At 43.3% G+C, this 24,761-nt stretch overlaps 1 protein-coding gene across 7 annotated transcripts in view; it reads right to left on the bottom strand.

Annotated features, from left to right (window-relative positions):
* Nucleotides 1-1,023: 1,023 nt before the first annotated feature.
* Nucleotides 1,024-24,761, bottom strand: part of arnt2 (aryl-hydrocarbon receptor nuclear translocator 2) — a 182,135-nt gene continuing 158,397 nt past the window's right edge. For 5 of the 7 annotated variants that reach the window (XM_078427361.1, XM_078427363.1, XM_078427357.1 and 2 more), the window contains 3 exons: nucleotides 9,717-9,862; nucleotides 6,876-6,922; nucleotides 1,024-6,604 (listed from right to left, as the gene is read on the bottom strand). In XM_078427361.1, coding sequence (XP_078283487.1) covers nucleotides 6,532-6,604; nucleotides 6,876-6,922; nucleotides 9,717-9,862 — 266 coding nt within the window. In that variant the 3' untranslated portion in view covers nucleotides 1,024-6,531. The remainder of the gene's footprint in view (nucleotides 6,605-6,875; nucleotides 6,923-9,716; nucleotides 9,863-24,761) is intronic. The other 2 variants (XM_078427359.1, XM_078427360.1) reach the window with 1 other exon arrangement.

Here is a 24,761-nt window from a genome sequence, read left to right as displayed (position 1 = left end):
TACAGGAATAAAGATGTTTATCTGCAACTGTATAGGGCCTTGGTGAGACTGCACCTGGAATACAGTGTACACCGATGGGCTCCTTACTTTAAAAAGGCATATAGTTACACAGAGGAAGTGCAGCAGATTGCCAGATGGCTCCAGGATTGGCAGGTTTGTTCTCAAAGGAGATATTAAGTAGTCTGGGCCTGCATTCTCCTGAGCGGAGAAGAATGGAAACACAAAATTCTTACAGGGCTTGACAGGCTGAATGTGGCCCCAGACCATTATCTAGAATCAAGGTCACAGTTGTAGATTGAGGGTTAAGCCATTGATTGGATGGAGATGAGGGTGGTGATTCTTTGGAGATTTCTACCATTTAGGCTGTAAAGTTTCTGTCACTGAGTTCAGTCAAAGCAGGGCTCCATAGGTATAGGGAATTGAGGGATATATGGACAGGGTTGGAAGCGATATACTGAGAAAAAAGATCAGCCATGGTACTCATGATGAAGGAGCCATAAAGAACCAGATGACCTACTCCTGCTTCCATGTAGACATCAGGAATCATTTAGATACTTAGATGGCAGCTTCGACAAACTACTGTCTGCTGGAAATAAACAATTAAATCCAAACAGCCGAAGGTTATGCCAAACATCATATCCAAATAATGAAACACTAAAATACTAAATACTAAAATTAAAACAGAAAATGCTGGAAATACTCATCAAGTCGGAAAGTCTTATGAGGATAGAGAAAGAGAGTCAATGTTTCAGATCAAAGACGGTTCTGCTAAAGAGTTTCCTTACTCATTGGTCCTGCCTGACCTGCCAAGTGTTCCCAGGATTGTCTGATTTTATTTCAGATTCCCAACATCTGCAATGTTTTGATTTCCAATTGCTAGATTATTACTATATTATTTTCCTAGTGACTGCTCAAAGCAAAACAAACCAGGGGCCTGAAGTGAGCCATAAGTCACAGATGAATGCAACAAAAATAAGGCCAGGATCCTGTACACAAAAGCAAGTGAATGGATAGACAATAGCTATTAGTCTGGTTTATTAGCATTACAGATACACCACACCAATGACTTCTTTAATTTCTGCCTTTTGTTTTAGCTACGTTAATATTTAAAGATCACATGTAAGACATAGACAACAGCATATGATTAAAAAATTTCACATTAACTGTACCTTGTATGTAATAGCAGAGAAAATACAAACTGCTTTTGTCTGCCTCACTGCAAATTAAAGTTTTACACAGAAAACAAAGGACAAAAAAATGATAATCCTGCTAAATGTTACACTGAAGCACAGGGCTGATAATCAAAGCAATTCAATTTTTAAATCGCAGGTTATGGATACAGATTACTAGGAAGATCTTACTATTGCATGACCAAAATTAAGACTTTGAATCCTTATCTATTGTAGTAAGAAATCTGAACAATATTTTAACATGTTACATGAACCAATTTAATTGCATTAATAATTGAGCGATGCTGTTTATAATCTATATATTGAACAAAGGCTGGCTTATAACTTTCAGATATGCAACTGTATTTTGTGGTCATTTGCAGTAAAAAATGCAACTAATGTGACTATGTGACTGAAATGAAGTTTTTATACATTTGTATTGGTATGTTATTGAGATAGCCTGTGTTATATGAAGCAAAATTGCCTTTAATTGTCCAACAAATAATTTTTACTGTCCTAGTTGATACAAAGTTCTAAAACACAATAGGGTAAAACGCAACTTAGATGAGGGTATAAACAGCTGTGGCAAGACGCTGGCCATTATAAACCCTGTCCATTACCCTCCCAATCATTATACACTTCAACTAATTTTGCTTTCTATTAGAGTCAATGGAAGAAAATTGGGCAGTGTGAACACACGATTCAACCTCCAGATTGGATTTTACTCCAAGATTAACACTTGGTCCAAAGCAAATTGCTTCATTAAAATAGTTTTACATTTGTAAAGAAAGTTATTAAAGTTGTCCTTTTACTAAAACTTGTCTGCACAATCACATTTACAACTATACTGACTTGAGAAGCATATTTATTGATGAGTTACATTTTCTCCGCCATGAAACATAGTTAATTAAATGATACTACAATATACAAAAATAAAAGCACTTTTGCAGAAATTAGAAAGCTACATTATATGAAATTACATTGAAAATACTTACAAAACACTGATAATACAGAACATTTGCTAAAACACTAATTCACTGTGCTCCCAATACAACTATTTACAGTTCCATTTTTATTATTTACTTCTGCAATGATTCTGCAAAATTAGCTTTTAATCTAATACAGCAGGCAGAAGCTATTAACACTAAACAGGTTTATATATGTTACACTCAACATTTGCTCAACATGGAGTACTCAATGAAAACATCAACTTGACAAGGATACTTAAATTAACAAGAAGATTTTTCAATGGTGATATCTTGTTAAGCTGCAAGAATTTATTTGAACATGTTTAGGTTATAGATTCCCTTAGCAGGAACTGGCTATCTTAAGTAAGTTTGCACAGCTTAGGATTCATGATTGACCATGGCCTAGTCGGAATTCCAAGCAAATCTGACTGGAACCAAAATTTTCTCCAGGATCAACAGCTCCAGTAAGTGGAGAGAATGGGAAAGTGCTTAATAATTGAACCACACAGATTCAGAGCAGCTGAAAAAAACCCACAACAGTATTTTGTACCTTAAAAGTGGGGGTTTGGATGCCTAACTATTGATTCAATATCACAGTGAAGCATCCTGACTGGTTTAGTGTTACAGTGACAATCATTAGTATTGTCTTATAATATAAGAAAATAACTGTAGATGCTGGTACAAATCGATTTATTCACAAAATGCTGGAGTAACTCAGCAGGTCAGGCAGCATCTCGGGAGAGAAGGAATGGGTGACGTTTCGGGTCGAGACCCTTCTTCAGACTGTTGCTTAGTATTGTCTTTCTCTTCAGCAGTCCTTTGGACTGAGCTGACCTAATCTTACAATTGTCTTCTACTTACACCTGCTCCATAAAGGCCCTGATTTTCTAATTCTCCTTCGTGATCAAATCCCCATTTCTCTGATCTTCTCCAGGCCTAAATATTCCAATATATTTACTCTGCCCTCCCATGAACCTGGAGCATCCTGCTTTAATTTCAGTCCAATGGTGGCTTGCTATGGTCTTCACGACCTTGGCCCCAAGCTCCATCATCTCCTCCCCAAACCTCACATAGCAATGCCCTCTTCCAGTTACTTCTGAAAACCCATCTCTTTGAACCCCAAAGGTACCACAAAGAAAATGAAGCGTTCGTTGATATTTAACTATTCTACACTTGGTTTTAATGTGACAGAGTGGACAAAAGATGAAACTGCTGAATATAGGTAGGGCTACTTGAACATTATTAAAAAGGAATTATAAGAGTGAAGGGACTCAAATAAAATGAAAGAAGCCAAAGCTAATTTGTTCCAAACTAGGAAACTAATTCTGGATCTGTGATAACTTTAAACTTTAATCATTATTTCCAATTTGGATATTTGTAATTTTTAGCAGTCTTTTTAACAAAGGCTAGTGAAAAGACTTTGAGAGGGGTTCCTTCATTAATGGTGGAAGAGTGTGGATGCTTTTAATGGGTGCTTTACAGAAATCTTTCCCTCTAAAATGCATACCTCCTTTTGTTCTATCTTTTTCTTTGTTGCAATACAACTCATTTATCAGTTAGCTGCCATACCAGAGATACATTAGATGTTACGAGTAACTTCCTTTGGTTACATCACAGGAAACAGAAAGGTGGAAGTTTTGTTTGAATTACCTCAGGATATGTCCTAGAACAACACTTCTTAAATAACTTTTTAAAAATGGGAAAGATTTACATTTCCATACCTTGTACATGGGTTAGGTTGTAGGGATGATCTTCATCCTCAGTTGATAGTGTCAAATACATGCAACAGTATTGCCTGCTAATGGTCTCGCCTCGGCAAATTTGGTTCTGTTCAACAATGGGACTTGGTGTGTAGAAGCAAAGACAACTAACAGCCAATACAAACACTAAATGCATGTAAGAGAAATTAAAGACAAATTTCACCTTCTGATGCTGTGAGAGTAGATGGCTAGCAACTACCACTTGGTCAGAAGAAATCTAGATAAACTCTTTTTTTTCACATTTGCAATGTCCTCCAAACCAAATCGATATTATAAAAAACAGGGTTTAAAAAAATTCACCATTATAATATTGATATTTTTTAAACTAACAGTGTGTGCACATTGAGAGAATGTAAAAAGCTGGGATATTCTTCACTGTACAATGGAAAATTATTTGGTGTAAACATAACGAAGTACATTCTGGGAGTGATTTTATTCTGGGAGTATTATATTCTGACTATAAGTACATTCATTGTGAGGGAGATCTATTTATTCCAAAGAGCTTCTTAGGTAGCTTCTCTTTTAGGAGTTTAGTAATGGTTACTCAATTGCATTTTATTGTCTTGGTTAATTATTGTTATTCCCTGAATTTACACAGTGAAGCCTAAATGAATTCAGATTGGCCACTACTTTATCCTACTTTTCTCAAATTATAACATCAAACCTCCCAACTTTTTGTTTAAACTGTTTACTCATTCCACTGGCATTTCTGATGCTAATACATGAATCGCCTTCCTTGTGTAAAACTGAGAAACACCATTAAGGACTTGTCAACACTACAGGGAAACACTGACAACATTACACATAGCACTGACCGCAAAAGATTCAAGTTAAAGCATGATTTTGATGGCACTTTTCTCAATTTTAATAATGAATATAAAAAATAAGCCCTTGAAGAAATGAACCTATAATAATTAGTCTGATACAGCCAGCTGTGAGATTTATCTCTCGGGTGAACACGGAAAGTTCGAAAATGGTATATTTGTTTGGCAAGTGGGAATATGTGAAGCAGAAGGATTTGATGCTCCGTCTCTTTTTTTCAAGAATTGGCATTTTCAAAATACTGTGCACTTCTCTTTTTTTCTAATGTGACAAAACTCCTACGCCTGACGTCTGAAAAGTTCTCAAGACATTCTAATAGCGCTGGAGTTTGCAGATGGGACATTATAACCCAGTAGTTAACGGCACTGAATCATGACATATTCATGGAGAAGCAAATGCCAAACATGTCAAAAATTGCAGTACAAAACAGACATTCCTCGTTTCTTGTTCTTACTTTCACAGATGCCATTTATACAAGTTGTTGTCACTGTTGTCTATAGGACTTAAGCATTCTGCAAGATCAAGCTACAATTTTCCTTCTGTTGTCTTGTGAACTCAGTCTTAGCACTGTGATTCCCATTTCTTCAGCAATACATAACAGTGGTTAAAAGAGGAGGTACAATTCAGACATGCATACTGGGCAGACTGTGCACAGTGGCAACCATCAATGAAAACATAAGATCTTGTCTCTAGCAATCTTCCCAGTGGGAATTTTTGGAAGCCACTGGGAGGATTCTCTGCTGCATTGTCATGCCACTAGTTAGGGCTTTCCATGACATAGGACCACCAGGGGAGATTAGATTAATTTGGCATCATATTTAGCGTGGACATTATGGGCTGAAGGGCCTGTTCCTGTGCTGTACTATTCGATGTTCTACATACTAGGTGGGCAAAGGAAACCCTGACCATAAAATGAAAATAAGAATTGACCGTCCACTAAGATACGTCCCCAGACCTGGTCAGAACTGTCCAAATTTTTAATCTTTCAAAAACACGTAAAAGTTTCTAAGCCATTTAAAAACTGAAAAAAATAAAAGGAAAACAAACTTAAATAAATTAGAAAATTAAAAACTAGAATAAACACTTAAACATTAAAAGAAATCTAAATGAAGATATTAAAGATTTTTAAAACCTTGTAAAGATATAATATTTTTAATTTATATCTCTTTTTAAATCAAATATGTCTCCTGGCTCTGGCACAGAATTCTCTGGCATGTAAATGCTCAGTTTCCTCTCCCACAACAAACCCATGAGGGGTCAGATTGCAGTGCATCTGTTGGGTGTGGGACATCAAATAAGAATTTCATTGTTCTATCTGGGACATATGACAATAAAACACGCTTGACTCACTGACAGAACCTCTAGATTTCTGTGTTTATAAAAACATCTGCAGAACTCCTAAATTTGTTATTTACACAGAATAATGACAGTGAATGCTAACTGTTTCACTGTCATTGCATTACGAGCGCAGGGCAATAACATTCTTACTGATGAGAACTAGTCAACTTAAAAGGGCACTATTGTAACCATTTTCTCACTGGGTAACAGAAGAGCTGATCTTACAATATTTGGGAAAACCTTAGTGTTCATTATATTTTTAAAATTGTATTGCAAGTCCGTAGTTCCTTGCCTGGAATGTTCAACATCGTTAGTTACTATTACAGAATTAATTCCATTTGGTTTTATGTAACTAGCTCAAGTTTTTGGAAACTAGTCCCTAAACTGAAGATCTTTACTTTGCTTAAGTGCTCACTTTTTGCTGAGCCTTTGCAGATTTATTGAACATCTATTCAGAAAATGATGGGAACATGCTTAGGTCAGCAAAGTCCTCATTGTTGTAATTTCCAGTCCCCTGTGTTGGATCTCCGAGCATGGACAACATATCCTGCAAGCAGAAAACAACCGCGGGCTTAGAACATGGGAAGAGTTACATCCTGTTGTAGAAAATGTCATGTAAATGTTAAGCCTTTTTACAATATTACCACCAAGTAAGACAAAGAATGAATCATGCAACATACACATGATTATGTATATATGAATTAACATACATGCCAGTGTAATCAATGTATTTTAAGAACTATTGCATCTTGTGGAGGATATAACAAGTTTAGTACCAACACAAAGTTTGGACCCACACAGATCTTAGTTGATCCTACCTTGGAGGGCCGTCCTCAACTTTGCACTGATTTGCACAGTCCACACACTGCAGAAGTATAAAAGGGAACTGAGGAATTCGTGGGCTGAGAACACACATTGGACCAGAACTTGCTGTTTGGACCTCAGTAGTTAAACACAGACTTACCTTCTTCCCCTGTTCTCCCACTGCTGACTTGCTACTTCATTGATAACTGCGAGGCCTTGCATGACAACAAGTCTCTGCAGTGCAATGCCACAATGTGGTCAAGAGAGAACAAGCACTGCCCACAAAACAGCAGGAAATCACTATGACAGCTGGCCAACCCATGAACCTTGCTGACGGCTGCACAGGAGGTTAAATGCTTCTGAATGTTCCCAAAGTTCAGAAACATTAAAAACTAATCATAAAATATTTTAAAATATCAATAGAACAGCTTAAAATAATTAAAACAAATAAAATCAAAACACTTAAAACACAAACCATTTGAGCAAACTTAATTAAGTAAGTAAACTCGGGTTTTCTTACCATGGTCCTCTACAACAATAAGCTCGCTATTCCCTCACCAGGTCCAACCTGCCACAGGCTCAGCGGACACAATGCAAGTGCAGGCTCAGCCTCTGGACTTCACACAGTCCAGCATCAGAGCACAGTCACAGACTCTGCAGTGCAGCCAGCAAATTCCAGATGTCCCGTGTTCAAATGGGAATCATGAACTTGATGGCATTTACCATGAGAATTGCTGGCAGATCAGTGCAAACACCAACATTTCCCAGCAAACTCTGGCCAATTAATTCCACTTTCTCTGGGGGCAAGCAGTGCTCCATACTCTGCCCCAACACTGCAAAAGAGGCACAAGTAACGTCCTACCAGGGCGGCTGGTGAATCCGTCAGATTTAGTTTTAAGGAATGAAGCTGGGCAAGTGGAAGGACCATCAGTGGAAAAAACACTTAAGAAGTATCTAGACAAGTGCCTGAATTGCCACGGCATAGAAAGCTACAGATCAATTGTTGGAAAATGACATGACTGTAGATGGTCGGCTTGGGCAGAGCTGGCTGTGGGTCAGTTTCAAGCTGTATGATTCAATGCGAGAACCCAGATTATTTGACTTTACTGTCCTTGTCGCCCTTATTTTGAAGCATTGAAGATAATGTACCCTAGCTATTCCTGAACATAAATTGGATTTGATGAGTCCAAATCCACACAAAGATTCTGCAAAGATTGAGCAAACTTTTACATTTTACAGAGATTTTAGAGATTGATATAGATTGCTTTCTCAGCTATTGAATAACATAGCCTGGTCTTGTCTGCCGCATCTTATGGTGAAAGGTTAAAACATCTGGACTAATCTACATGCAATAACTTTCTAATCTATGCCCTAGCCTATTGGACTCTAACATTCCTGTTTGCTGGTTTTGTCATCTTTACCCAGCAAGATCACATAAGAACATGAGAAATTGAAGGAGGAGTAGGCCATTTATCTCTTCAACCTGCTCTGCCTCTGATGGCTAATCTTCTACTCAACATCATTTTCCTGTATTAACCCCATATCCCCTGATTTTCTTAAAATTCAGAAATCTATCAAACTCTGTTTGAATGAACACTGACTAAACCCTCTGGGGTAGAGATTTCCAAAGATTTGCTGCCTTATGACAAAATTTCTCCTCATTGAAATCATTGATTGTGAGCCCTGGTTCCAGATTCCTCTCCAAGGGTATATTTTCTCTCGGTAAACAGCTTGTCAAGTCATATAAAAATTTGGTGTTTCAATGAGATCTCTCATTCTTCAGATCTCTCCAGTTTATGGGCCTAGTCTACTCAATTGCTTCACATCTAATAAACCTGCCATCCTTGGAGGCGGTCTACTGAAACACTGTATTTCTTTAGAAGTCGGTAACTCTGGAGGGACTCTGTACCTTGAGCTGCTACTTATATTCTAATCGGAGATCAACAGGCTTTTGGGATCCAGGAATATCGTGCAATGTGATGACAGGGTGGGAAGTAGATAATGTGGAGAGGGAAACAACAGGCTTGAGGGCCTGTGTCGCTAACTTCAGAATCTTTTGGACTTTAAACAATATTTTTGTCAATTAATTTTCAGGCTGCAGTAATCAGCAAAACTGGCATTTGTTGCTCATCCCCACTGCCATCTGTGTGCTCACATCAAAGAGCAGCTCGGGTACAACCGCATGTGACTAGTCACACATGGACAAGTGGGATGAAAGTGACAAGGTTCAGACCCTAAAAGCACCTGAGTGATCCGATTAGATCTGGAGGACAATGCCAACGTCACTTTAAAAAAAAAGGAATAGAATACAATACACATTGCTATTTTAATGTACATCTTCTGGATTATTAATTTGGGTTAATTGATTCCTAATTCAGATATTCCCCTCACTGACTATCTTTTGTTTGCTTGTCCTGGGAAACAAAACCAAGTTGTGATATTTTCTGAAGGTTCATAAATGGAATGCCATTTGCTATTTCGATGCCCGTAGGATTTTAGAGATATCCAGTCTACCCAGAATCCATTCTTAACCAGTGGCTATTACTGAATGACATAGAACATGTCTTCAGATCAATTGCCCTTTAAGATTTAAGAAACTGAAAACTCACAAATTGTTTATCATTGATATAAATCAGGAAAGAACTGAGCAAATAATAAACATGTTTTAAAATATGGAAACCAATGGCATGTGGTGCTGCTGAAGGTAATGTCAGTGCAGTTTTAATTTAAACAGATTTGCCATATAATGCTTGAGAATGAATTCCAAACAGCTGTATGCTTCAAGTGTGTTCTCATGAGTCGCTGTGAAGTATTTGCGATCTCTGATCCAGCTAGTACTGTGCAAACCCTCTCACCTGAAAGACCTCAGGTTGCGCTTGTTGTTGGTGTGTGTGCTGCTCACTGGTCTGTTGATTGTGATGCTGGGCTTGCCACTGAGACCATACCGCCGAGCCCTCGGAGGATCTTCCCTGGAACTGCCCACTACTTTGTCCACTTTCAGCTGTGGGTAGGATTTAAATACATAACAAAAACATCAGTTTCTTCTCATAAAAAGTGTTACATATCTGGTAAAACATGCAGTCCATTACAAAACCAAGCAGGAACAATCCACAAACCATAGTGAACGGAGAAGGAAAGTACCACTTTATTGAAATAACAATTTATTGGGAAACTTCAGATGCTGGTTTATACCAAAGATAGACACAGAATACCAGAGTAACTCAGTGGGTCAGGCAGCATCTCTGGAAAAATTGGATATGTGACGTTTTGGGTCGTGACCCTTCTTCAGAAACATTAAGTACCGAAATGTCACCTATCCATTTTCTCCATAGATGTTGCCTGACCCACTGAGTTACTCCAGTACTTAGTGTCTACCTCTTTATTGATTTTTCTTGGGAGAATCATGACATTAAACGCCAATAAAGAGAATGATCCGAGGAAAAGAGTAGTGGGAATGACATCCCAATTTACCAAGGAAAAGAGCTGCTGCCCAGGAAATTAGGCAGGGGGCACTGGCAAATGGAAGCTCAATGAAAAGACCTTTACACAACGTCAGGAGGCATAACCTTATTGAACACATTCTCAACAGGAGCTGGATAAATTAATGAGAGTTAAAATGTTCTTTCCCCCCGATTTCATCGTTTTATTTTGCTATAATGTGGAACTGCCCAGTTTGACAGAAAAATTAAAAAAGGCACATTATTAAATGGTGAGAGATTGTAAAGTTCTACGATGCAGAGGGATATGATGTCCAAGTGCATGATTCACAAACAACTGGTATGGAGGTAAATAATTAATTTAAAAAGAAACTAACACATTATTATTTATTGCTAGAGGATTTGAAAGTAAAATAGGGAGATTTTGCAGACCCATTGCTGAGTACATCTGGAGTACAGTGTACTGAATGGGTCTACTTATATAAGGAAGGATGTTGATGTGTTGGAGGCAGTTCGGAGAAGGTTACTAGCCTCGACCTGGTATGGGTAGGTTGATATACAAGGAAAGATTGGACAGGCTAGGCATATGCCTACTGTAGTTTAGTTGACGAATTGGTGATGGGACTGAAACATACAAAAGCCTGCGAGGTCTTGATAAAGTCAGTGTGGAGATTATAGAAACAGGAGTCACTGTTTAAAAAATATGGGATTTAGGGCCATATGAGGTGATTTTTTCTCCCTCTCAGACCTCTTGAATTAATCCTATTGCTTTAAGGATGTAGGAACTTATGTAAGTAATTTACACTAAGAACATCTCAGCAGTAACTTCCTCCACTCTACATTACTATGTCAATCTGTCTGGTGCAAATAAACATGCAGATTAGGACCAGGAGTAGTACCCCTTGAGCCTGTTTTTGCCATTTCCAAAAATTATAAATGATCTGATTGTAACCTAAACTCCACACTTCCATCTGCCCAGGATAAACTTTCCACCACCATCTTATCAAGGAATCTCATTTGTTCCACTTTAACCTCAGAACACCAAACCACATTTAACAATTAAGATTTTGAAGTCCAGGTCACACAACACTGATAAAGATCAACTGAGATTTTAAAAAATCATGTATAACTGTAACTTTTTATTGATTTGTTAGATTCTGTCTATTCAAAATCTTTCCTTGGCCTCACCTCTTCTCACTTTTGTAACCTCCTTTTAGCCCAAAAACCTTCTGAGATCTCTACAGACCTAATTCTGACCACTTACCTTAAACTCGGCAATTCCTCATTAAACCTCTCTCTCCTAGATTAAAATGCACCTTTAAAACAGAATTTTCTTAGAAATGGCTTGGGCATTGAGCTTAAAGGTTATTGTTTATCAATAGCTGATTACTGGCCACAAATGAATTGATGGGCACTTATGAAATTTATGACAATTAGATCATTCAAACTCACTCAGGCAATGAGGTTGAGCCAATTCGGGGTCAAATTTGCCATTCTCCCTTCAATTTTGTGGGATTTTACATTTTTGTCCAGATTGATTTTACATTTTGTCTGAGTTCTTAAACTTATCCTTTAAGTTCATCCTTACTTATCCTTGAAGTACAGTTTTTGGAGATGTATGCTGCGGACTTGCTGATGAGATTCTCCCTGATTCAAGTCCCAAGCATTGAATAAAATGGGCACAAGCTGGATGTCAGAGGAGTTACTCCATCACTAGAGCAAAAGTCTAGTGGCTTGAGAGCCTATTACAGGGTGGGGGGTGGCATTGAAGAGTTGTAGTTGCAAGGGCAAACAGTGCACAGCGAGGAGAAAGAATATACAATGATTTGGAGGGGGAAAGGAGATTGAGAAGGATGATATCTGTGGAATTCTCTGCTTCAGAAGGCAGTGGAGGCTAATTTTCTGAATGCATTCAAGAGAGAACTAGATAGAGCTCTTAAGGATAGCGGAGTCAGAGGGTATGGGGAGAAGGCAGGAACGGGGTACTGATTGAGAATGATCAGCCATGATCACATTGAATGGCGGTGCTGTCTCGAAGGGCCGAATGGCCTCGTCCTGCAGCTATTGTCTATTGATATGATGGATGGAGGGTTGGGGTTATGTGAGAGTTGTAGCAGGGAGTTCGTTGAAGAGCACATATACACATGTACAGTGCCCTCCATAATGTTTGGGACAAAGACCCATCATTTATTTATTTGCCTCTGTACTCCACAATTTGAGATTTGTAATAGAAAAAATCACATGTGGTTAAAGTGCACATTGTCAGATTTTATTAAAGGGTATTTTTTATACATTTGGTTTCATCATGTAGAAATTACAGCTGTGTTTATACATAGTCCCCCCAATTCCGGGCACCATAATGTTTGGGACACATGGCTTCACAGGTGTTTGTAATTGCTCAGGTGTGTTCAAATGCCTCCTTAATGCAGGTATAAGTGAGCTCTCAGCACCTAGTCTTTCCTCCAGTCTTTCCATATAACCATATAACAACTACAGCACGGAAACAGGCCCGTTCGGCCCTTCCAGTCCACGCCGACCACTCTCCCTGACTGTAAAAGGATGTCCCTCGTACGCAGAGTCTTTTACTGAATAGGTTTATTAATTGCACTACACACATTATGCCCTAGCTGTCCGTGGTCATCACTGGAACTAGAGAGCGAGCTGGAGGTGGGGAAGCTACAATTATACAAGAGACCATGGGGAGTGGTTAGTAGTGGTGAGGTCACTATGTTAAAGGAACATGCACTGATCTACATCCTTCCTCTTGGAAACAAGAGCGACCACGGCTCATACGCTAGACTTAAACTATAAGCAGGGAGCAGATAGAATGCAGCACAACACAGACTACTCGTACCCACCGTACCGGACAGGCGGCTTGACCAGTCGCCCAGAGCGGGTGCGCAACCCCCCATCCCCTTCGGTCGAAGGAAGAGCAGGGACGGGTGCGGGTACCGAGGCAGGGGAACCAGGGGAAGGAGGAGAACGGGGCGGCGATACCCGCAAACGCGCAGGCGAAGGAGGGGAAGTGGGCTGGGGCGAGCCGGGCACAGACAGCCGAGACGGCGAAGGTTGGGGCATGCGAGGATGGACGGGAGCAGGAGGCACATCAGGCACCGGGGACTGGACGGGAGGTGAATACGGGACCGCGGGAGGCGGTGCAGGCTCGTTGACCAGCATCAGGTGCTGGCGGGTACGACGGTACACGGTGCCCTCGTAATTAACCAGGTACGACCGTGGAGAGTCAGCATTGCCGACGACCACGGCCAGCCGGTGGTGACCCGAGGCGGACTCCATCCGGACAACCTGGCCAGCGAACAGAGGGGGAAGGGGACGGGACGATTTGTCAAAGGAGCGCTTCTGAATGACTTGCTTTTCGATGATGCGCTCCTTGACAGCGGCAGGGCTGCGAGCCGTTGGTTTCAGGGATTGCTGGGAGACGGGGATGGGGGGTCTAGTGGTGCGGGACATGAGGCGCTGGGCAGGGGAACCGAGCGCGGGGTCCCGGGAGATGTTGCGGAGGTTGAGGAGGGCAAGGTACAAGTCAGAACTGGCAAGCCGACAACGTTCCATCAGTTCCTTCGCGCTGCGGACAGCGCGCTCTGCAAGTCCATTGCTTTGCGGGTACTCGGGGCTGCTGGTGATGTGGCGAAAGTTCCACAGGGTGGCGAAAGCGGCAAACTCCGCGCTGGTAAACTGGCTGCCGTTGTCGGACTGGAGAGATACCGGGGAACCAAAGGTAGAGAAGTGGCGGCGAAGCTTCCCGATGACGGCAGCAGACGTGAGGGACGGCAGCAGGTCCACCTCGAACCAGCTGGAGTAGGAGTCCACCAGGACCAGGTAGTGTTTGCCACGCCACTCGAAAATGTCGGCGGCAACAGCCATCCACGGCAACTCGGGAGCCGGCTGCTGCAGGAGAGGCTGGCGCTGCTGATGAGGTAGTAGGCGGTTGCAGGCAGCGCAGGCGGAGACCCTGTCCCGGATGTCCTGAACCATGCCAGGCCAGTAAAATTGTGCTTGGGCCTGGGATAAAGTGGCCTCCACCCCGGGGTGTCCGTTGTGGGCAGTCTGAAAGTAGTGATCTCGCAGCGCGGCCGGCACCACGACCTTGTGACCCTTCACCACCACGCCCTCGTGCAGCACCAGTTCATCCCGAACCAGGAAGTAGGGCACGGCACCAGCCGGCAGGGAAGACCGTCGGTCAGGCCAGCCACGGCGGATGACGCTCTCAAGCTGTTGCAGGGCAGGATCAGCGGCAGTGTGTGTGACCAGGGACTGCATCTGCCAAGATGGAACGATGTTGACGTTCAACACCATCAGGTCAGCCGATTCGTACGGATGGCGGGAAATGGAAGGTAGTGGGGCACGGGACAAAGTGTCTGCCACGAACATCTCCTTGCCCTTGCGGTACACGATATCGAAGGTAAAGCGCTGAAGCTGCAGCATCATTCGCTGCAAACGGGACGAGGCTGCGTGGATGGGCTTGTTCAAAATAGAGACCAGCGGTTGGTGGTCAGTTTCGATGGTGAAGGTGTTGCCCAGAACGTAGTCTTTGAATTTGGAGCACGCGAATACCACGGCAAGGAGCTCCTTTTCAATCTGGGCGTAGCGCTGTTCAGCAGGGGTCATTGTGCGAGAGGCATAGGAGACGGGCAGCTGCCGGTCGTCATAGAGCTGCAGGCAGGCAGCACCAAGGCCGAACCGAGATGCATCGCAGGTGAGGACGATTGGCCTGTTCAGGTCGAAAAACTGCAAAGTGGGGGTCCGTGCGAGTCTGGACTTCAGGGCCACGAAGGTCGACTGGTGGTGCGGGAGCCAGACCCAGGCATAGTCCTTCTTGGCCAGCTCCCTCAGGGGGGCACTCAGTTCGCTGAGGTCGGGTATGAACTTGCCTAAGTAGTTGACCATGCCCAGAAAGCGCTGCAGGCCGGGCACGTCAGTGGGAGCGGGCATTTCGGTGATCGCCGCCGTCTTCTCGGGGTCTGACTTCAGGCCCCCCGCCGTGAAAACATGGCCAACGTAGGTGACTTCCTCAACGCGGAATCGACACTTCCGTTGATTAAGTTTGAGATTGATCTCACGAGCCCTGTCCAGGACTTGGCGGAGGTGTCGGTCGTGCTCAGCGACGTCCCTCCCGTACACCAGGATGTCATCCACAATGATGGCGCACGGCAACCCGGCAAACAGCTGCTCCATTGTACGCTGGAAAACCTCGCTTGCTGAGTTGATCCCAAAAGGCATGCGGAGGAAACGGAACCTGCCAAAAGGTGTGCTGAAGGTGGTCAGGAAGGAGGAACGTGCATCCAAAGGGATCTGCCAAAAGGAGCTCTTGGCATCTAGGACCGAGAAAACTGTGGCTGGACCGACCTGTGCCGCGACGTCCTCCACCGTCCGCATGGGGTAGTGCGGGCGTTTGATAGCCAGGTTCAGGTCTTTTGGGTTGATGCAGATCCTGATCTCGCTCGCATCTTTCTTGGCAGCGACCACCATGGTGGAGACCCACTGGGTGGGGGCACTCACCTCCTTGAGGATGCCCATGTCCACCATGCCACGTAGTGTGGACTCCACGCGGCCCTTCATGGCAAAAGACACACGGTGGGCCGGTCTAACCACCGGGTTGACCCCCGGGTCAACAACGATCTTGTAGGCACAGGGCAGCTTCCCCAGGACGTCATCAAATCGGTCGGGATACTCGATCAGGGGGTCCATGGGGGCCTGCACCAGGTGGATGTCGCGGTGGAATGAAACCAAGCCAAAGTCCTGGCATGCATGGGCGCCCAGCAGGGTGACGTTGTCAGATGCTAGCAGGAGGAACGTGAGGGGCCGAGAGGTCTCCAGAACAGTACAGATAACCGTTGCCTTCCCCACGGCAACCAGAACACCTCCCCCATAGGCATGAAGGCGGGAGTCGTCAGGAGTAACCCTCTCCCCCGAGCTTATCTGCTCGAAGAGGCCAACAGACATAACATTTGCAAAAGCACCAGTATCGACCTTCGCAGGGAAGGAGTGTCCATTGACAGTAACATGCACGGAAGGATCCGTTATCAACGCAGGTGCACCCAAAAGCGAAAACACTGTATCTGGATCGGGGAGTTCCTCGTGTTGGTACTGGGAACCGGTTGCGCTATCACTGTTCGCAAGGTTGTTTAGACTCCTTCTAGGAGCAGGGACAGGTCTCCCACGAGAACGACAAGCTGCAGAAAAGTGGTTCAGTTTCCCGCAGGAATTACAAGTTTTGCCCTGCGCTGGGCAAACGTTAAACTGGTGTGACGAGAAGTTGCAGTTTGGGCATCGGCGAGGGGTGACCGTAGTGGGCGCGGAGGGGGCGACCCTGGCCGGCGGGGCATTTAGCCGCCGGCGGCCGGTGAAATTTATGTCATGGGACGCCGGCCGAGATACTGAGGCAACAGCAGAGGCCATGCGTGCGGCATGTACGGCGTCCTTTAGCGACAGGTCAGGCTTCATCAGGAGCTCGTCACGCAGCTTGGAGTTTAGGAGACCGTTGACCAGGACGTCCCTGATCATCTCGTCGGGTGTGATCGTTTCAAGGCGGCACCGCCGAGCCATATGCCTCAAAGAAGCAATGAAGGCGTCAACGTGCTCCCCTGGAGTCTGACGACGCGTGAAAAAGTTAAAACGCTCAATAATGTTATTGGTGGGTATATCACACAGGGCAGTGAACTTGGCCATGAGACATGCCGGGTCGTTGCGGTCCTCCGGAGGGACGAAATCGAACGAAGCATAGCGTTCCATTGCCTCCGGACCAGCCAGGTTTAGGAGCAGGTGAGCCTGTACCGCAGGATTTGCATCAGGATGGGCAATCGCGATATAGTGTTCGTAGTCCCGCTGGAAGACAGTCCAGCGGTGCACTATGTCCCCATCAAAAACGAGCGTGTCCGGACGACGACACGAGGGAGCCATGGCAAAGTGGAAGGAGGGGACACAACTGGGAGGAACAAATAATAAAATAAAACCGATCAACAGGAGACGCAAGTCTACCGCTCTGACACCATGTAAAAGGATGTCCCTCGTACGCAGAGTCTTTTACTGAATAGGTTTATTAATTGCACTACACACATTATGCCCTAGCTGTCCGTGGTCATCACTGGAACTAGAGAGCGAGCTGGAGGTGGGGAAGCTACAATTATACAAGAGACCATGGGGAGTGGTTAGTAGTGGTGAGGTCACTATGTTAAAGGAACATGCACTGATCTACACTGACCTAGTCTCATCTACCTGCACTCAGACCATAACCCTCTAATCCCCACTTATCCATATACCTATCCAATTTACTCTTAAATAATAAAATCGAGCCAGCCTCCACCACTTCCACCGGAAGCCCATTCCATACAGCCACCACCCTCTGAGTAAAGAAGTTACCCCTCATGTTACCCCTAAACTTTTGTCCCTCAATTCTGAAGCTATGTCCCCTTGTTGGAATCTTCCCCACTCTCAAAGGGAAAAGCCTACCCACGTCAACTCTGTCCGTCCCTCTCAAAATTAAAAAAACCTCTATCAAGTCCCCCCTCAACCTTCTACGCTCCAAAGAATAAAGACCCAACCTGTTCAACCTCTCTCTGTAGCTTAAGTGCAGAAACCCAGGCAACATTCTAGTAAATCTCCTCTGTACCCTCTCCATTTTGTCGACATCTTTCCTATAATTTGGCGACCAGAACTGCACACCATACTCCAGATTCGGCCTCACCAATGCCCTGTACAATTTTAACATTACATCCCAACTTCTATACTCGATGCTCTGATTTATAAAGGCAAGCATACCAAATGCCTTCTTCACCACCCTATCCACATGAGATTCCACCTTCAGGGAACAATGCACAGTTATTCCCAGATCCCTCTGTTCCATTGCATTCCTCAATTCCCTACCATTTACCCTGTACGTCCTACCAAAATGCAGCACCTCACACTTATCAGCATTAAACTCCATCTGCCATCTTTCAGCCCACCCTTCCAAAAGGCCCAAGTCTCTCTGTAGACTTTGAAACTCTACTTCATTACTAACTACACCACCTATCTTAGTATCATCTGCATATTTACTAATCCAATTTGCCACACCATCATCCAGATCATTAATGTAAATGACAAACAACAGTAGACCCAACACAGATCCTTGGGGTACTCCACTAGACACTGGCCTCCAACCTGACATACAATTGTCAACCATTACCCTCTGGTATCTCCCATTCAGCCATTGTTGAATCCATCTTGCAACCTCACTATTAATACCCAACGATTTAACCTTCTTAATCAACCTTCCATGTGGAACCTTGTCAAATGCCTTACTGAAGTCCATATAGACAACATCCACAGCCTTGCCCTTATCAATTTCCCTGGTAACCTCTTCAAAAAATTCAAGAAGATTAGTCAAACATGACCTTCCAGGCACAAATCCATGTTGACTATTTCCATCACCTTTGGAAACTTTTATTGCTGATTATCAACATAAGGACCAAAGTTATGCCAATGAAAGTCAAATAAGTCATTATGAGACTGAGAAACAAGAATAAAACTGTTAGAGACATCAGCCAACCCTTATGCTTACCAAAATCAACTGTTTGGAACACCATTAAGAAGAAAGAGAGCACTGGTGAGCTTACTAATTGCAAAGGGACTGGTGGGCTAAGGAAGACGTCCAAGGAAGACCTCCACCTGATGACAGAAGAATTCTCTCTACAATAAAGAAAAATCCCCAAACACCTATCCAACAGATCAGAAACACTCTTCAGGAGTCAGGTGTGGAATTGTCAATGACCACCGTCAGCAGAAGACTTCATGAACAGAAATACAAAGGCTGCACTGCAAGATGCAAACCACTGGTTAGCCGCAAAAATAGAATGGCCAGGTTACAGTTTGCTAAGAAGAACTTAAAAGAGCAACCACAGTTCTGGAAAAAATGTCTTGTGGTCAGATGAGACGAATGTTAACTTATATCCGAGCGATGGCAAGAGCAAAATAAGGAGGAGAGAAGGAATTGGCCAAGATCCAAACCAAACACGGTGGTGAGGGTGTTATGGCCTGGGCATGTATGGCTGCTGAAGGTACTGGCTCACTTATCTTCATTGACGATACAACTGCTGATGGTAGTGGCATAATGAATTCTGAAGTGTATAGACACATCCTATCTGCTCAAGTTCACACAAATGCCTCAAAACTCATTGAGCAGCGGTTCATTCTACAGCAAGACAATGATCCCAAACATACTGCTAAAGCAACAAAGGAGCTTTTCAAAGCTAAAAAATGGTCAATTCTTGAGTGGCCAAGTCAATCACCCGATCTGAACCCAATTGAGCATGCCTTTTATATGCTGAAGAGAAACCTGAAGGGGACTAGCCTCCAAAACAAGCACAAGCTAAAGATGGCTGCAATACATGCCTGGCAGAGCATCACCAGAGAAGACACCCAGCAACTGGTGATGTCCATGAATCGCAGACTTCAAGCAGTCCTTGCATGCAAAGGATATGCAACAAAATACTAAACTTGACTACTTTCATTTACATGACATTGCTGTGTCCCAAACATTATGGTGCCCTGAAATGGGGGACGACGACTATGTATAAACACTGCTATAATTTCTACATTGTGAAACCAAAATGTATAAAAATGGCCTTCATTAAAATCTGACAATGTGCACTTTAACCACATGTGATTGTTTTTCTATTACAAATCTCAAATTGTGGAGTACAGTGGCAAATAAATAAAAGATGGGTCTTTGTCCCAAACATTATGGAGGGCACTGTGGTTAGGGATCTGTGATGCATGTGTACATGCACATAGGGGTGAATGAGTAGGTGTCCATACAGAGCTTGAACCACATGCCTTTGATCCACACCCTTACTCTGGCAAGTATCTGTGGTCTCTGGTGCATGATGGCCACCTCTGTTAAAATAATTTATGCAGAGGCAGCTTGTGCTCTGCGACAGCAAGGAGCTGCCTCACGTTATTAGCCCAGGAATTTTCAAGGAGGTGTTTATAAATATGTTATTTAAGCACAACAAGTAAAATACTATAAGTGTTTTGCAAGTTAGAATTTTTAGTGCGACAGACACTGTAACAGGAAAGATTGAGGGATAATTTTTTTCAACCAAGATATTTTAATTGCTTTTGGAAGAATGAATTATAAACTATTTTGAAAAAAACTGAATCTGAAAAAAAGACATCATATGATGGCAAAGAAATGAGAGTTCAGCGGACAGCTTTAATTGGAGAGATAACAAGTGGCAGCTTGGCATGGCTGACAGCAGCTTTGTCTAAAGCAGAGTTGAAGACCCACTGCAGCTTATGACATACTTGACCGTGACCAACATTTCAGTGAGTTCAACATTGGTGGAAATGCTGCCCTACAGACAAGAAATCAAAGTTTACCCCATATAATGAATGTAATAGATTACTGAACGTTTACTTTGCAGCCGAAATGTGTATGAAGAAACTGCAGATGCTGGTTTAAACCAAAGATAGACACAAAATGCTGGAGTAATCTAGGCCACGATGCGATTCAAAGAATAGTTCTTCAGTCACTATGAGGAGGCAATTCAGGAGGATGCTGGTTGTGATAATCCATGCGATACATAGTAGGGGCCTCTCTATAGATATAATCTGTAGATACCATGGTCGGATTTGCCTCCATTCTTTGCCTCGCGAATAAAGGCACCATTCTGATAAATCTCTGCACTTTTCTGAAGCCTCCACATGAGGACATTTTATTAATCTGCACATTTTTTTTAACATAAGCATCAGTCTTTAAAGATTTCTGTTTCTGGGACCTGAGAAGCGCCCTCATAAGTAAGTGGTTAAGAAATACTTCAACTCAGCAATAGTATGGCACAGTGTTTGGGCATGTCTTTCAGATCAAGCATTTATTGCCCTAAACAAGGTTGTGATGGACTTTCAGATGTTAGAATCAGTAACAATGAAGTACTGGTGAACATTTTCCAAGTTAGGATGGTGTGGGATCTGGAGGGGAATTACCATGCACCTGCTGCTGTTTGCCTTCTTGCTGGCTGACATTATGGGCTTGGGGGGTGCTGTCAGAGTAGCCTGGATGAGTTAGTGCAGTGCATTTTGTGGACAGTACACATCGCAGCCACTGGTGATGGAGGGAGTGAATGTTTTGGGTGGTAGATGGGGTGCTTTGTCTTGAATGGTATCGAGATTCTTATCTGGAATTGGGAGAAATGTAACAGAAGTCCCAGTAACTGACTGAAAGTTGTCAAGGAATTATCCTTGAGCAACATGAGATCTCACAGCAACTGAGTTTCCTATTGTGTGGTGTTTTAGTAAAATGCAGTCTTTAAGTACACAAGTAGGCTTTGTGTTGGAAATTAAGTAAAAAATGTATGACAGCTTGTTTTTTTATACCATTCTCAGTGACTTATCAACCTGACGGTACTCTGGCTGGTAGCCAAAAATACTTGGAACAAACCATTCACATATCAAAGTTAATAATTTGCTATTTGCTTTCTCCCTGGCCAAACTGACAGCTGGTATGTTTTTGATGTATGGTCGTCAAAACAAATACTGATAAAATTGTCCTGTGGGGCTTTTGCAGCAAATTCACTCGTTTTCCCCATATTTCATTCACTGAGTGAGGCAGGCAGTCCTGACTCGCCCTTCATGATGAAAAGTTGGAGCAGACAAGCATGTGTGATCATTAAACCTTCAGAACCGCTTGAGTTCAAATGGTCATTGACAATGAATTATGTAAGCAACTGCATAGAACACATTCTTTACACATTGTTATTGGTTTTTAAAGCAGGAATAAAGATGGCACAGAGTATTAAGAGACGTAAAATGGCGAAATCGCTGCAAGACTAATGGTATTTTTGACAAATAGCGCAATATGAAAATTAGGATAGATTCATTAATGCATGGTGGATCCACTGATTTTACCGTTTGTTTGCAGTAAGAGTTGTGTTTCGATTTTCCACTCTAAATTTTTTTTTTCCTATTTGAGATTTCTGTTCAGCTAACAATTTACACTTTGGTATTTATGCTGAAAATGCCGCTTTTAAAATCCATCCACTTGGAAATAAGTCAAGAATTTATCACTTTGTTTTCAGCCTGAAGGTGTTTGACAATGTGACCCCACATTACCTTGACTGCCTCCCACCAGACAACCACTGCTGTAAAGTGATGACAATGTGTGCAGAAATATGGGCTGGAGGAGCAAAGTCTATGGCAGATCGTCTGTATAACGTGCAGACTCAAGTTGCTCTTCCTTGAAAAGGCCGAGAAATACAATTGCTTAATACGTATATTTTGAAGGCTCTTCAATTGAGCAAAGACTCAAGAGGCAATAGATGCTGGAGTCTGGAGCAAAGAACAAAGTGCTGGAGGAACTCAGCAGGTAAGGCAATGGACAGACAACACTTTGGGTTGAGACTTCATCTGGGCTGATTGAGTGGAGGGAAGATAACCAGTATAAAGATGTGAGGGGGTGAGGATGGATGGAACAAGGGTTGGTAAGCAATAGGTGAATCTGGGTGAGGAGCAGTGGATCGGTGGACGGAGTGAGTTTGGAGGAGGAGATGTGGATAGTGACAGAGGCTGGGACTTGAATGGTAACGAGGGGCTGCAGATGGTGAAATCTGATGGGAAAGGAAATGTGGATTGTGGGACCAAATAAGGAGGTTGGATAGGAACAGTAGGGGGTGCAGATCCAATGGGAGGAATATGTAGAAATATGGATGGAAGGAGGAAAGGCTATGGTATATTGCCTGTACAAAGGGAGATGGGCAGGCATGGTGGGTGTGGAAGAAACTGGGTAAGATTAGGCAGGGTGTTTGTGGGAAAGAAGGATACCTGCAGGAGGATGTGGATAGATAAATAGGAGGAAGAGAGGGACCGAGTGTAGGCAGGTTACCTAAAATTAGAAATTGCAATGTTCATGCAGTCAGGTTTTAGACTACTGAGGAATGCGAGGTGCTGATCTTCTTTGCGCTTGGTTTCATCCTGGCTGCAGAGGAGGTTGAGGACAGACGGTATGGGAATGGGAAGGGGGTTGCCACATCTGGATCACCTAATCCAATAGATGGAGTTAGAGTAGATGAATATACATCCCTGCATCTGGAAGTGCTGTTGGGGTCCCCGGATGTCGGTGAAGGTGTCGGTATCGATGTTGCACCTCCTTGTGGTTAGAGGAAAGTATCTGGTGGAAGGATGTGTGGGGAGGGGTGTGGGAACCGGGGAGTCACTGAGAGAGTGGTCCCTTCGGAAAGCAGAAAGTGTCAGGGGGAGAAAGATTTGCCTGGTGGTGGGATCACTTTGTAGCTGGCAGAAATATTAAAGAATGATGTGCCTCTCACCCACACCTTCCTCACATCAGGTCCCCTCCCTCACTGTTCCCATCGGCACAACCCACCTCCCTTATTTGATTCCACATTCCACACTCCTTTCCCATCAAAGTCTATCCTCTGCAGTCCCATTACCTACACCATTCACTTCACTATCTCCACGTCTTTCTCCCCCACCTCACTTCATAGAAACATAGAAAATAGATGCAAGAGTAGGCCATTTGGCCCTTTGAGCCAGCACCGCTATTCTATATGATCATGGCTCATCATCCAAAATCAGTACCCCATTCTGGCTTCTTCCCCATATCCCTTGATTCCCTTAGCCCTAAGAGCTAAATCTAACCTCTCTTGAAAACATCCAATGAATCGGCCTCCACTGCCTTCTGTGGCAGAGAATTCCACAGATTCACAACTCTCTGGGTGAAAAGGTTTTTCCTCCTCAGTCCTAAATGGCCTACCCCTTATTCTTAAACTGTGCCCCTGGTTCTGGACTCCCCCAATATCGGGAACATTTTTCCTGCATCTACCCTGTCCAATCCTCTAAATTTTTTAATATGTTTCTATTCTATAAGATCCCCTCTCATCCTTCTAAATTCCAGCAAAAACAAGCCCCGTCGACCCATTCTTTCATCATACGTCAGTCCCACCATCCCAGGAATTAACCTGGTGAACCTACGCTGCACTCCCTCAATAGCAATAATGTCCTTCCTCAAATTAGGAGACCAAAATTGCACACAATACTCCAGGTGCGGTCTCACCAGGGCCCTGTACAACTGTAGTAGGACCTTCCTGCTCCTAAACTCAAATCCTCTCGCAATGAAGGCCAACATGCCATTGGCTTTCTTCACTGAGTGCTGTACCTGCACGTTTACTTTCAGTGACTGATGTACAAGCACACCCAGGTCTCGTTGCACCTCCCCTTCTCCTAAACTGACACCATTCAGATAATAATCTGCCTTCCTGTTCTTGCCACCAAAGTGGATAACCTCACATTTATCCACATTATACTGCATCTGCCATGCTTCTGCCCACTCACCCAACCTATCCAAGTCACCCTGCAGCCTCATAGCATCTTCCTTGCAGCTCACACTGCCACCCAGCTTTGTGTCATCTGCAAACTTAGAGATGTTACATTTAATTCCCTCGTCTAAATCGTTAA

Source organism: Rhinoraja longicauda, chromosome 33 (genome assembly GCF_053455715.1).
Source record: "Rhinoraja longicauda isolate Sanriku21f chromosome 33, sRhiLon1.1, whole genome shotgun sequence".
NCBI classification, from domain to species: domain Eukaryota; kingdom Metazoa; phylum Chordata; class Chondrichthyes; order Rajiformes; family Arhynchobatidae; genus Rhinoraja; species Rhinoraja longicauda.
This window is presented reverse-complemented; position numbering and strand designations above follow the sequence as displayed.